The sequence below is a fragment of the Protopterus annectens genome, chromosome 9.part0 (genome assembly GCF_019279795.1).
Source record: "Protopterus annectens isolate FY-2018-M chromosome 9.part0, PAN1.0, whole genome shotgun sequence".
Lineage (NCBI taxonomy): Eukaryota > Metazoa > Chordata > Ceratodontiformes > Protopteridae > Protopterus > Protopterus annectens.
The window spans coordinates 1,249,489,811-1,249,502,732 of NC_056743.1; the positions used below are offsets into that span (position 1 = coordinate 1,249,489,811).

Consider the following 12,922-nt stretch of genomic DNA (forward strand, 5'->3'; position numbering starts at 1 on the left):
ACCCTTTCAGCCTATCCCTGTTACTCATTTGCATTCGTTTGCATTTTAATTTACTGATGGTTTCATAAGAGGGAAGCCAGTTAACTGTTCACTTTTCCTGTACCTGTGGGAGATCTTAAACAAAGTAGTACCCTTATTGAAGAGAGCCTATTCCAAGTGCTTTTAGGACAGTTGTCCCATTCTTGTAGACTGTGGGCATCATGGTAGAAGTCACTTGACTTGCCATTTACAGACCTCAAGACACACTTGTTGAAGACTTTCTCATTGAAGAAAGTATTGCCAATAGTATGAGCTGTACGTTTTTTTAGCCAGCTGTCATACCGACATCTTGAACGAAGGGAGATGTCAAGTTCTGTTCTAATGATGTATAAAGGCTCTGGAACATGGACTAGAAGGGCTGGCATCCATTGTGGCAATTCCTCATAAATGAGTGATAATGCAGCAGTGATCTATTTAGTCAGACTTCTACTGTTATGGTGAGTAAACTCACACAACTGTACTTTGTTTTTATTACACACACACACACACACACACACACACACACACACACACACACACACACACACACACACAACTTGAATGTATCATATTGCCCAGTCTCATTTGTTTTAGTGCTGTTGGTGCCTTAGCACAATTGCCGACTGCAAGCATCCATCCTTGCTGGGAATACAGGCTCAAAAAACCAAAGTTAGTAAAGCCCCTCTTCTTCATATGTGCCAGTCACTACTATTTATGTTCTTAGAGCTCTTCCTCTCCCATTGCAGTCCATTTGCCAATGTACTGTGAAATGTTGGAGTATTCCTATTTCACTGCACACCCATCCTCAGCAAATGTACTTTTGACAGTACTTCCCCCATTCTAGTCTCAGGTCAGAAGAATATAGAATACTAGAACAGTCCCGAAGCACATTTCATTGTACATCTGTCTTTGGAAAGCATCTTCACCATGCAGGATCAGTCATTTATGCAAGGTTAAATGTGCAGTGGAGGAGTTGATGAAATAAATTTCTTAAGCATCTGATTTTAATGTTGTCAGTGTACTGTAGGGGCACTACTTAGTGCAGATGCTGCAGAGGGCTCCAGCATTGTCATGGAAAATCTAGAGCACTGGAGTAGTGGATAGGATTGGGGTGAATGACTGCTGTTATAGCACATCATTATTGGTGTGACAGTGCTGCCACCAAAACCATTCAAGCCCTTTTCTGGTTACATGGTTACCACATATCCAACCTCTACCACCTGTATGTCAGCATTTTTGTTTTTATCATGGTGCTGTTTGCTGCACTAGTGTCTGGCATCCTGAGACTGTTGGGGGTTGGTATTTGTATACCTCCTTTGTGTATGTGATCCAGCAAAGTGGATACTGCTGGAATGGTGCTATCAAGAGATGAGTCTAGGTCCATGGTCTGTCATTTTAGCCATTGCGTGAAGCACCAGCTCATTGCAATGAAGGGAGGTTATGAATTCCAGCCATTGCTTATAGGAGTTTCATGTTGTAATTCCATGTTTATAGCATGTTGCTTTTTAATATCACAGGAAACTTCATAATTTTTCCAAATATTTTTGACAGTATGTTTTCAGTCATGCATTATTTTTTAATGAGCTTCACCATAATTGTCATTACTAATTGAAAGCCCATTAGCATTGTTAATTTCTACTTTGATAAAATTTGTGTGAATTGGTACCCTCTTTTGAAATCCTTAGACTCCGTGCTGTACTGTACAAATGAAAAGATTAATGCTGGTGGTACTGCAGACATTTCTTCAACTCCAAGCTTTCTGAGTATAACGGAGCATGCACTGTCTGACATTTTGGTTTTTAATGGTATTTGCTATAGTTCTGTGAAAGTTTAATTCATATAAATGTGCCTGTAACTCCTGCTATTATCTGCTTGTGGTCATTAATTTAATATTGACAAAAATTGCATAATTCTCATGTAAAATGTGTCACTGACTGTTTTTCTTTTGTATGTTAGCAGTATAACATGTCTGTCCAAGTCCATACCTTAGACTTTACTTTAGAGGATGGAGACAGTTTTACTTGTATATTTATGTAATCATTAATGTCTTTTTTGGCAGACGGTTGAACTTCCAGATACGTTTTCCCCAGAGCTGAAATCATTGCTTGAAGGGCTACTGCAAAGAGATGTCAACCGGCGACTTGGATGTCTTGGACGAGGGTAAGAAATTCCACAACAATTCTTAACAGACATTCTACTTTATTTTTAATGGCTGATTCTCTGCAAACCTTGGTCAAGGACATGGCTTTTAAAGTTGTCAGTTGTCATATTACATGGTTATATATGGGATGGTCGAGTGCCTTTTCTCTTCTGAAATAGTGGACAACCAAAGTAATGGAAAGTACAAGTGTCTTATTCCAGCTGAATATAATGTCTTCCAGGTAGCACAAGTAAAAGTAAAGTGCCATATTAAGTCAGCTTCTGGTATGTGTATATCTGCAGCCGAAGTATTGACAACTCCTATTTCTTGTTGTGGTCATATGCTGTATACTAGGGCCTGGATTGAAACACATGTAACACACTTCTACTTTAAGCATTATGTATGTCACTGTCTTAACAGGTAAAATAAAACCTTGCCACTATAATATCTTTTTTTATTTTTTATAATGTCCTCCTTTGGAACACTGTTGTATTTCAAACTGAGTTATCCTGCTGAAGTAACCTGATGTCCACCTGGCATACCAAATCCAAAACTTTCTGGATCCTCCATACACCTGACATATGACCTCAGCCCATAGACACAGGGTATCATAAGTGGACATGTAAGTGTAAGATCCTCAGACTGTCTTGCCACCAGTTTGAAGGTAGGATCTTTGTTCTTGTTGGTCTGAACATCACTTTGTCTTTGCTGCTTCCATTGTGTAGAATTACTCAGCTAAGTACTCCACAGGGAATCTTCTTTTTCTTGCCTTTATTACAGAAGATTTGTTAATATCAGCTAGAAGGGGGCAGTGTGACCTTCATAGGCAGATCCCTTGTAAAGATGTCCACTCCAAGTGTTTTGCCTAGGGGCTGAACACAACTACAGGAATTGTAAAGTCTGTCAGTCATTTGTTCCTAAAACCCTATGAACAAGACTTAACTCTTCAGAAACTTATTTAGAGACTTGACATCTGAAGCATCTTGTACAAAGCAAGATCATTGACCTCAGATGTCTTGCTTGCATGCAAAAAGATGTTCAGGAAAGCTAGGCTTAAAACTTCAGCTGCTAAGTCTGACTCAGATGTTCCCACTGACCTGCAGCAGAAATCTGTGGAACATCCAACTTCTTCACCGATGCCCACTACCGCAGTCTTGCCAGACAGTAGAGAATGGTGATTATTTGTGAGGGACCACAGCACATGCCTCAGATCCAGGTAAGGGAAGAGGTATGCCACGATTCTGATCCACAGTGCTTTGTTAAAGCAGCCACCACACTTCAGAAAAAGAAACAGAAAATTAAGCATGTTTCTCCATCACGGATGTCTCAGGAAAACGAGTGGCTGGAATTCTCCCAGACCTATACAATGCCATCTTGTCTTTAAAGCCATCTTCCTTCCATGCCACACACTCCCTCCCTCACCAGAAAAGGCATCCAGAGTCTCAACCTGAGGAGGAGGATGAATCTGATTCAGCTGAAGATTCTTTAGCATACTTTTCTCAGATTCATTCTGGATAGTTTGGTTCATATGATGAAGACAATCTGTCCCCTGATTTCCTCTGTAGAAGAAATTTTGTTTGAGGAAATATTTCTTGGATGATGCAACACGTTTTCAGTAGCAGTCCAGACAAGTTACTGACATGTAAAAAGTTATCAAGGCTTGCTTGAAGTAAGAATCCCTAACCTTACCCCTTTCCCCCAGTCTTAGAAACCTTTCTAGATCCTTTGCATCCATCTGTTCCTTTACTCCCAACCTCCATCTCTCAGAAAGCATAACAAGGCCCCTAAAGACATGGAGTTTCTGTACTAATCCCTTTAGTAGACCTCTCAGTCTTTTCTGTCTGTACTGATAAGCCCACTACCCTTTACTCTACAGCTGATGTGTTTCCTTCAGAAGGAGAAGATAGGGTCACGGACCATTATCTTAACAAGATGTACACTTTTGCCACCTTAGCTTTTAAGGCCTTAAATTATCAAACTCAGATGACAAAATATTGTCTGTCTGTTTTAAGAAATTTAAATAAAAACGTGGGTAATGGGGAGGATTCCAAGCATAAGGCCCAGGTGGTTCACATGCTCAGTCATGCAGTGCAGTTAGCTAGATATTCTGTTAAGTGTAACTGTGATGCTGCCAAGACTTGCTCTAGAGCTTCAGCCTCTGGCTGTGTCATATGTAGAAGTGCCTGGCTTCACCTTCAGTCCCTCTCAGTGGATATCAAGGCCAAGTTACTAGATTTTCCCCTTCATTGGGAACTTTGCTTGGCCCTGCTGTAGCTGAAATTTTCAAATCTCTGCAGGAGAAGAGAAATATTATGCAGGATTTCAAACATATTATTTTCACTTTGGTTCCTAAATAGCAAAGGAATTACCCTTCCAAACTGACTTCCTTTGTACATGGAGAACAAAAACCAACACATAAGGGGAGGGCCCAGGAAATTACTTCAGGAAAAACTGTTCAGAGATCCCAAACCTAGAGAATCCCTTCTTCCAGACAAGTCAGCGTCAGCCTCAGCCTATCTTCTGCCTCCCTCCCCCTCCCCTTGTGCATTCTGAATTTATTACCACAGACAAATGGGTCTTATCCATCATACAAGAACGTTACAAAATGTCCTCAAGGACAAACCAGTCATTGAGGGGAATCCCTCCACCTCTGCCCAACCAGGTTCACCACCTCCAATCTCTCTTTCAAGATCTTTCGTCCTAGAGGACCATAGTGCTCATTCCACCCTTAGACTTATGAAATGTTTTTTTATTCAAGGCTCTTCTTGATTCCCAGGAAGAAGGGTACTTGGAGGCCAATACTGAACTTGCCTCATCTCAGCAACTTTCTAAAAGTGCCACCTTTCAAGATGATCTCTGTACAACTCTACTTCCCTTTATTTTCCCTCAAGCCTTTCTAGTATCCCTGGACTTAAAGCATTCATACCTGCACATCCCTATTCACACCTCCTGCAGGAAATTCCTCAGGTTCTCTGTTTTTTCATCTCACTTTCAGTTTTCAGCTTTAGCCTTCAGTTTATGCATTGCCCCTAAGGTCTTCTCAAAGTGCCTTGCACAGGTCATTACCTTTTACAGAATTAGCCAGTTCTCTTCCCATGATACCCTTTGACTGCATCTCAGTAACACTACCCTGCTCTTAGAAACACTAGGTTTCATCCTCAACGTGAAGAAGTCTTCCATCACCCACTTCACAGGATCTGGTCTTCTTGGGTTGCAGGTTGAATATTCTTTCTATGACTGCTTTTCTTCCACAAATGAAAGTCCTATCCCTAACCAGTTTCTACTACATGTTCGTGTTTCACTGTTGCAATCATCACATTTGGGTTATCCCTGTCAGGGTAGCCTTCTGCCAGCCCGAATACCAGAGGCTTAGTATTTCTGCGTCAGTTGCTGTCGCTTCAGGACTGACGTCAGGTCGTCAGTAGTATAAAGTAAGGCAGCCGATGCCATTACATCAGTCTTTCTTGCCGTGGAACCCAAAGCAGAAGCAGTTTGCATGAGTGCCGGTCGGCCGCTACCCGAGTTTCGTCTACTGAATTGAAGTTGAAATTTCTAAAGCGAAGTACTCTGTTGGGGATCCTTTTTTTTGCACTAACTGATGTCAGAAAAAGTTAATTGTCTCACCTGTGGAAAGCAAATACCACACCGAGACTTCCATTCTTACTGCGTCACTTGTTTAGGGCCAGACCACGACGTCCCCCGTTGTCGCTTCTGTGCTTTGTTCAACGCCAGAACTGTCCATTGTCTGGCCATTATTGTAGCCAGATATTTTTGCTTACAGTCCTCTAATTCCGATATGGTTTTGGTAAGACATCCGACAGCAGATCTTTCGAAAAAACATAAAGATAAAGACATAGACCACACAGGTCCAAACCTACTGACGATGCTTCTGTTAAGCTAGTGGTCAGTTCGCCGGTCCTCAGTGAGGCGCTTTCTCAGCCCCTGATGCCTGCTTCTGGGGATTCGCAGGCCACTACTGAGACCCTTTTGGAGTCCGGTATGCCACAAAACTCTTCTTCGACTAAGGATCCTGCAGTCATCTCTATCTTGGATGGGTGCGGAACTGCTGAGAGGCACTGGCTTCTGAGGAAGTCCTTCGCACTACTGATTCTCTACACAAACTGAAATTACCTTTCGTGACTACCATTCTTTCGAAAATGACTGAGTTTCTTAGGCCCAGGGTCCAAACCACACCCAAGAAACTGACGACCCATTCTCGCGCACCTGCTTCCTTGCCTCTGTCTCAAATGCTTAAAATAACAGAAGACCTTATCATGCTGATAAGGGGAAGCCAAGCTATCCCCTCCAAAAGGAAAAGAGATCTGTCCCCTCTAGTTTTGTCTGAACAAGAGTCAGATGACTCTGATGCATCTGAATATGAAGTCATGCAACCCCTCTCTACTTATGAGGATTCTGATGCAGAGGATTCCATCCCTTCAGCCTCTCCCCCAGAGGACTTTTCCTTTGGGGAATCCCTGCATACCTTAAGGGAGCATTTCCAATGGGGGAGAGTCAAGACTACTCTCAGTCTAAAAAGAGACTCAGGGAATTCCTAGGTCTTCCACAGCACAGACCCTTGGCCACCCCCTCAGTCCTGGATGTTGTGGAGGATGTTTTCCTGGAATCCATCTTAACTCTGACACCCTCCCTCCCACACCTAGAAAACCAGACAGGTACTATAGAGTCCCTGACTCACACAAATTTCTTTTAAAAAAAATTGTACTGCTGACCCTGAGGTAATTTCTAATGGCCCTAAAGAGATTAAAACTACCTCTGCTAAGAATCCCACCCCATCAGATAGGGATTCTCAAGCACTAGGCAGATGGGGTAAAAAAGTATACACCTCCGCTACACTTGCTATCAGGGCACTGAATTGTCAGTTCCATTTGCTAAAATTTCAACAACATACCCTGGAACTCCTCAAACAAAAAAATGTCTTCCTTTCCTGCTTGGGCAGAATCTAAAGAATTACAAGAGTTAATGCATTTTGCAAGTCAAGTAACTAAACACACCTTTGATGCCCTAGAAGCTTCTTGCAGGACAACAGTCACTGGGTCTGTCATTAGAAGGCATGCATGGCTTAAGGAACAGCCCCTGCCAGACCATGTCAAATCTAAATTGTTGGATGCCCCCTTGCACAAAGACAACTTATTTGGCAATAAGGCAGAAGAGGTCTTAAAAAAGATGGAAGAAAAAGCAAAATCTGATAACAGGTTTCATTTAAGATGCTTTCAGATCATGTGGCGTTTATTGAACCAATGTAGGCTAACTGCTTACCTTTGGACTATAGGTAAAAGACAAATCCACCAGCAGATGAAAGTATGGTCTTTTACTCTAGACTCTTTCTTCTGCCAAGAAAAGGTGACTGTAGGAGACCAGTTTTAGACTTCTTAGCCCTGAAGGTTCAGAAAGTTCAGACTGTTAGTGCTTCAAGCTGTTCTGCCATGGATAATGAATGTCTTGTGCACCAATGGTAACACTGAACATGAGGGATGCCCTTCTCCAGTTCCCCATTTTTCATAATTACAGGACATTCTGTGAGTCTTATAGCAGGTTTCCACTACTTTCTTTTCACCTCTTGTCCATTGCTATTGCTGTCAGGATATTTAAGTAATTCTTAGCTCTTTGCTTTCCCATCTCAAACTTCAGGAGATTCACATTTGCCTTTACCTGCATGACTGCTTGATCTAGACCTGGTCCCATTAAGAAATACAGACTGCCATATACTTGACTGTCTCAGGCCTGACTAGCCTAATGTTCACAGTTACTCTGCAAGAGTCCAATCTGTCTCTCACCAGGGTCAAGACCTTTTGGGGGACAATTCTAGGCCATTTGAAAGACAGGATATTCTTTTCTCAGGACAGGATCCCAATTCTGTTACCCAGTTTTCCCAACAGACATCTTTTAACTGCCAGAGCAGTCTTCAAGACTCTGGAATGCATATCAGAATCTATTCTAATGGTTCACATTGCAAGTTCTACTTAAGAAGAAGTGGTACCTTCAGAATTTATGGTTGCAGCACTTGCACTCCTTGGACATGACACTACTTTTGATTCCTCTCTGCAGGGAGTTTCATATGTCGGCCTGCTGGTGAGCAGAAACCTGTTAATATAATTTTCCCCCACCCAGAGCCCCCAGACGGTACCTACAGATGCTTCAGACCTGACCTTGGAAAAACACATGCACGCACACAGTACAAGGTGTAGGAGAAGTGGAGTCACACATCCCTTGAACCAACATATCAACGTCACATATATACTTAGGCAGATTCTTGCCCCCCCCCCCTCCCCTTGGGACCGAGTCGGCCAAATACCAAGCTAGCGTACACCAAACTTTCAAGCCACGCTACTACCCACAATGCCATTCATCCCATACCCCAGATCTTGTTTGCCGCACAGCCATATAGCAGCATTTTCACCGAGCTCTCCAGCTAAGTAGTTTTGACTTTTATAAAGTGTGTATTTCTCCACTAATTTTTCTACTAGTGTCTTTCTCATAGTCTAGCTCTACCCACAGGTATTCCTTTTTTTTACCATTGTTGGTATTTTCTTGCCTTTCCTTACTTTTTAACACCCTCGTGGTAACTCTTCATACCATTGCTGGTAGTCTTGCCTTTCTCTCCCTCTCTCCTTTTGTCTGAATGAGTGCTAGTATGTCAGAGAAAAAGGGTACTTCATGTTTTAAACACTGCATATCGTACAGTGGTAAATTACCAAACAGTGACTTGCATTTTAAATGCGTTTATTGTTTGGGCGTTTCGCACCTTTCTGCAACTCCCCCATGTGATATTTGTGCGAGATTTAGTCACCAGACATTGAATGACCGGCATAACAAATTGATTCTGAAAGGATTGCTTTCCTCTCCTTTCTCTGAGGCTATTTCTGCGGAGGTCTCAACCCCTCTAGTCAAGGGCAAGAAGTGTCCCCGCTCAGACCCCTCTTCACTGGCCGGTGAGAGGGGCAAGACCCATCGATCTAAGGCCTGTAGATCTTCCTCTGAGCATTGGCTCGCTGCCTCGGTGCCACCGATTTCGGTGCCGAGCGCAGTTTCTGGGAAGTCTGAATTGTCGGTTCCGGGCTCGGCACCAATGACTCCTGAACCGTTGAATGTAATGGGATCCTATCTCGCCTACATTCATAACAGATGGGTTCGGAGCCGATCCATCGGCTCCGACTCGGCAACTAATACACTAGCATGAAGTCTCTCATTGGCTGGGCTACTCCCTATCCCAGGATGCACTACACCTGCTTCCCCAGATCTCGTTTTCCGCTTAACAAGCTGGACGTGGTCTCGACTTGGCTGGAGCTAAGTGGTTCTTTTTACCTTATTGGTCCTTGACCTAGGGAATTTTTGTCTATATTAACCAAACAGCTGTTTTAACAGCTATTTCTTACTATTTCTTATTTTTTTTTTTTTTTGAGTGCTTGAGTGCTTCCAAAAAATTTATTTTATTCAGTCGGGCAAGGCCCGTTTAAGTTAGAGGGCCTTTGCCCTACCTTTGAGTGCTATTAGGTTTAATTAACTTTTGGTTAGTTGTTTTTCGGGCATAGCCCGTTTAAATTAGAGGGCTTTGGGCCGTTTAACTTGTTTCTTATTGTTGTGAGGTAAACTTTCACCAGTACTCGCGCCAGTGTGTCTCGCGCTTTTCAGTTGGCACAATTTGTGTATAGTGCTATACTTGTGGTAGAGTAAGATTTCCATAGAGTTTTACTTGTTGTGGCCTGTATCATGTCTAAGGAACAAGTCAGGTTTTAAAAAGAAAAGATCGTCGGCTCCGACAAGTCCGTCGGAGCCGACTTCTAAAAAGACAAAATTTACCTCTTCTTCCTCGGCTCCACTGACTTCGGGCCGAGGCGAAGGTCTGCCTCGATACCTCCTACCTCGGCTCCATTGCCTTCGGAGCCGCAAGTTGGAGTATCGAGAGGTGAATCACCTCCATCGGTTCCAATGGCTTCGGAGCCGGTGGAAGTGTGTAGCTCAGACTCTTCCCCCTCGGCTCCGAAGAAGGCTCCTTCGGTGCCGATGGTGGTCCATGCTGTGGTGGAGTCGGCGCCGATAGCATTGGAGCCGTTTCGGAGCCGGTCCCCTTCTCTCTCGGAGCCGAGAGGAAAGTCTTCTCGATTGTCTACCTTCTCTAAATCATCGAGACTTTCAGATTCGGACCTGGATAGGGTTTTACAGAGGCTATTCCAATCTCCAGTGTTTACTAAATTGGTCTCGGCTCCAGCACAGTTTGCTTTGGAGCCGATCCCCCCTCCACCACATTTGATTCCTCCTCCAACCTCTTCGGAGCCGTTGGAGCCGGTGGTGGTGGAGCAAAGTGGAGCCATACGGTCGGAGCAGAGACCCCTTACAGGCCTCTCGGTTTCGACTGTGCTTCCTACCCTGTCCTCCGGTTCAGGGTTTGGCACTGCGACCTCTTCAGCCGGAGCCGAAGGGAACACTTTGGGTTTGGGTGCTTCGGTACCTAGTCTTCCTCTTGGAGCATCGGCTGCTGGAATTCCTGGTGCCATCGTGGCCTCTAGACCAGTGACCTCCTTGGATTCTGGAGGTCCGGCCTTTGAGGTCATGAGGAGCGTGCTAGCCATGTCTTTGCCGGTTCAGCAAGATTCTACCTCACCGTCCCTAGATTTGGAGACTGGTGCCTCTGTTGTGTTGCAGCCCCCCCGGCAGCGGGGCCCCAGGGCCTGAGGATACCCCCATCGGCGGTTCCTTCTTCGGGTGGTCCGTCCGAATCTGCTTCGGACGAACCCCAAGGAAGAAATTGTGTAAGAGGAAGCACGTAGACTCCCAAGATGAGTCTGTTACATCGGATACTGACCTCGATGACGCAGAAGGGTCTCCCAAATCATCTTCGGATGATATCTCCTTCTCAGACATCTTGGAGATTCTGAGACAGAGAGGTGACTGGCAAGCCAAAACCCCTTCAGCTGAGGAGTCAGTCTTCCTCAAGGCCTTTGGGGCCCAGCCTTCCGCCTCCTGGGTGTCTCCGCCCTTGATGAACTCCTTGATTTGGTTTCTCGAAGGCGTGGGAACACCCTGATTCTGTGGAACCGGTGCCTGCGAGGCCCAATAAATTTTGTCAGCCCCCAGAAGGAGTTTCTCTCAAAGGGTGTGCCTGTAGATGCTTTGGTGGTGGCTTGTGCCACACAGCAGGACGTGGCAGAGGCTTGGACGTCTGGTCATCCTCCTAATAAGGATTCTAGGAGCATGGATAGGTGCGGAAGCGTGCCCTGTCTTCAGCGGCCTTTGCCTTACGGTCGCTGAACTACTTATGTCCTTATACGAGGGTCCAAAGGGATCTACTCAAAGACCTAAATGACTCTCTTGTTGGTAACCTACCTGAGGCGCTGGCCCCAACTGTTGGCGCACAGATGACTACCCTCCTTTCTATTGTTAACTCGTCCATGAGGCTCATTTCATATGCGGCGAAGGCAGTAGAGCTGTGAGGAACAGGCGTTGCCCTCAGGAGACAAGCCTGGTTACGCTTGTGTTCGTCATGGAGGCCTTCAAGTCTTCCTTCACGGCCCTTTGATGGGTCATCTTTGTTTGGACCCAAGGTGAAGGACACACTAACTCAGTGCGAGCAGGAGGGCAAGACTTTGACTGCCGTTGGGGCCCGATTTTCCGCTCCTTCTAGGCCTTACCCCAAGGCTGGGAGAGGAGGGAAAATGTGGTTTAGAAAATCTCAGAAGTCTTTCCCTACTCCACCCAGTGATTCCCCCTCCAGAGGCAGGGGGGGGGGGATTTTGGAAGACGCCGCCCCAGAGGTGGCAGAGGCCCCTGTAACTCTGGAGACCGCGATTCCTTTCGTGGTTCTTCATACAACCAGCGTCCCTGAGTTGTTGCCCGACTGTGCAACTCCGGAGCCAGTCGGGTCGTTTTGGCGCACCCACAAGCTTGGGAATCCATAACAAGCGATCAGTGGGTGCTTCGCGTATTACTGGAGGTTATATCATCCCCTTCAACAAACCCCCCCTTTCTTTAAGGGAAATCCCGGACGTACCACCCAGTCAGCGGGATCAGGCAGCATTAGAGGTTTCAAAGCTGCTAGAAAAAGAGCCATCCAGCCTGTCCCCATCGACCAGATCGGATCAGGAACTTACTCAAGATTATTTTTGGTACCAAAAAAGACAGGGGACTTCAGGCTCATTTTGGACCTCAGTTCATTGAATCGTTTCGTAAAGAAGTCCAAATTCGAATGGTCACTCTTCAATCTATTCTTCCTTTGCTGGAAAAGATGCATGGATGTGCTCCATAGATCTCCAGGACGCTTACTATCACATTCCCATAGCTCAAGAGTCCAGGAGACATTTACGCTTCGCCTCGAGTCAGTCATTTCCAATTCCGAGCACTGCCCTTTGGTCTCACCACAGCCCCAGGGTGTTCACCAAGTGTCTGGCAGTGGTAACTGCTCACCTGAGAAGTCTGGGATTCCAGGTGTTTCCTTATCTAGACGACTGGCTCCTTACTGCCACCTCCGAGCATCTACTACTCCAAGCGCTCAGAGCCACGTTCACCTTGGGCGTTTCTTAGGGATCACGTTCAATTTGCAAAAATCTGTACTACAGCCATCTCAGCGTATTACTTTCATAGGCACAGACTTAGACACAAAAAGAATGCGCGCCTTTTTACCGGCAGCAAGAATTCAGGTCCTACAAGATCAAGTCAAATCCTGTCTTCCCCTACTAAGAGGCCCAGCCCATCGGATCCTACAACTGTTGGGCTCGATGGCGTCAACCATACTTTTAGTTCCCTTGGCCA

General features: G+C 45.1%; 1 protein-coding gene across 1 annotated transcript in view; it reads left to right on the forward strand.

Moving 5' to 3' along the window:
- The window catches only part of LOC122811972 (beta-adrenergic receptor kinase 1-like), a 2,445,913-nt gene that overhangs the window by 1,925,774 nt on the left and 507,217 nt on the right, over positions 1-12,922 (forward strand). Inside the window, exon 15 of the mRNA XM_044084173.1 lies at positions 2,078-2,178. Within this exon, the coding sequence (XP_043940108.1) occupies positions 2,078-2,178 (101 nt within the window). The remainder of the gene's footprint in view (positions 1-2,077; positions 2,179-12,922) is intronic.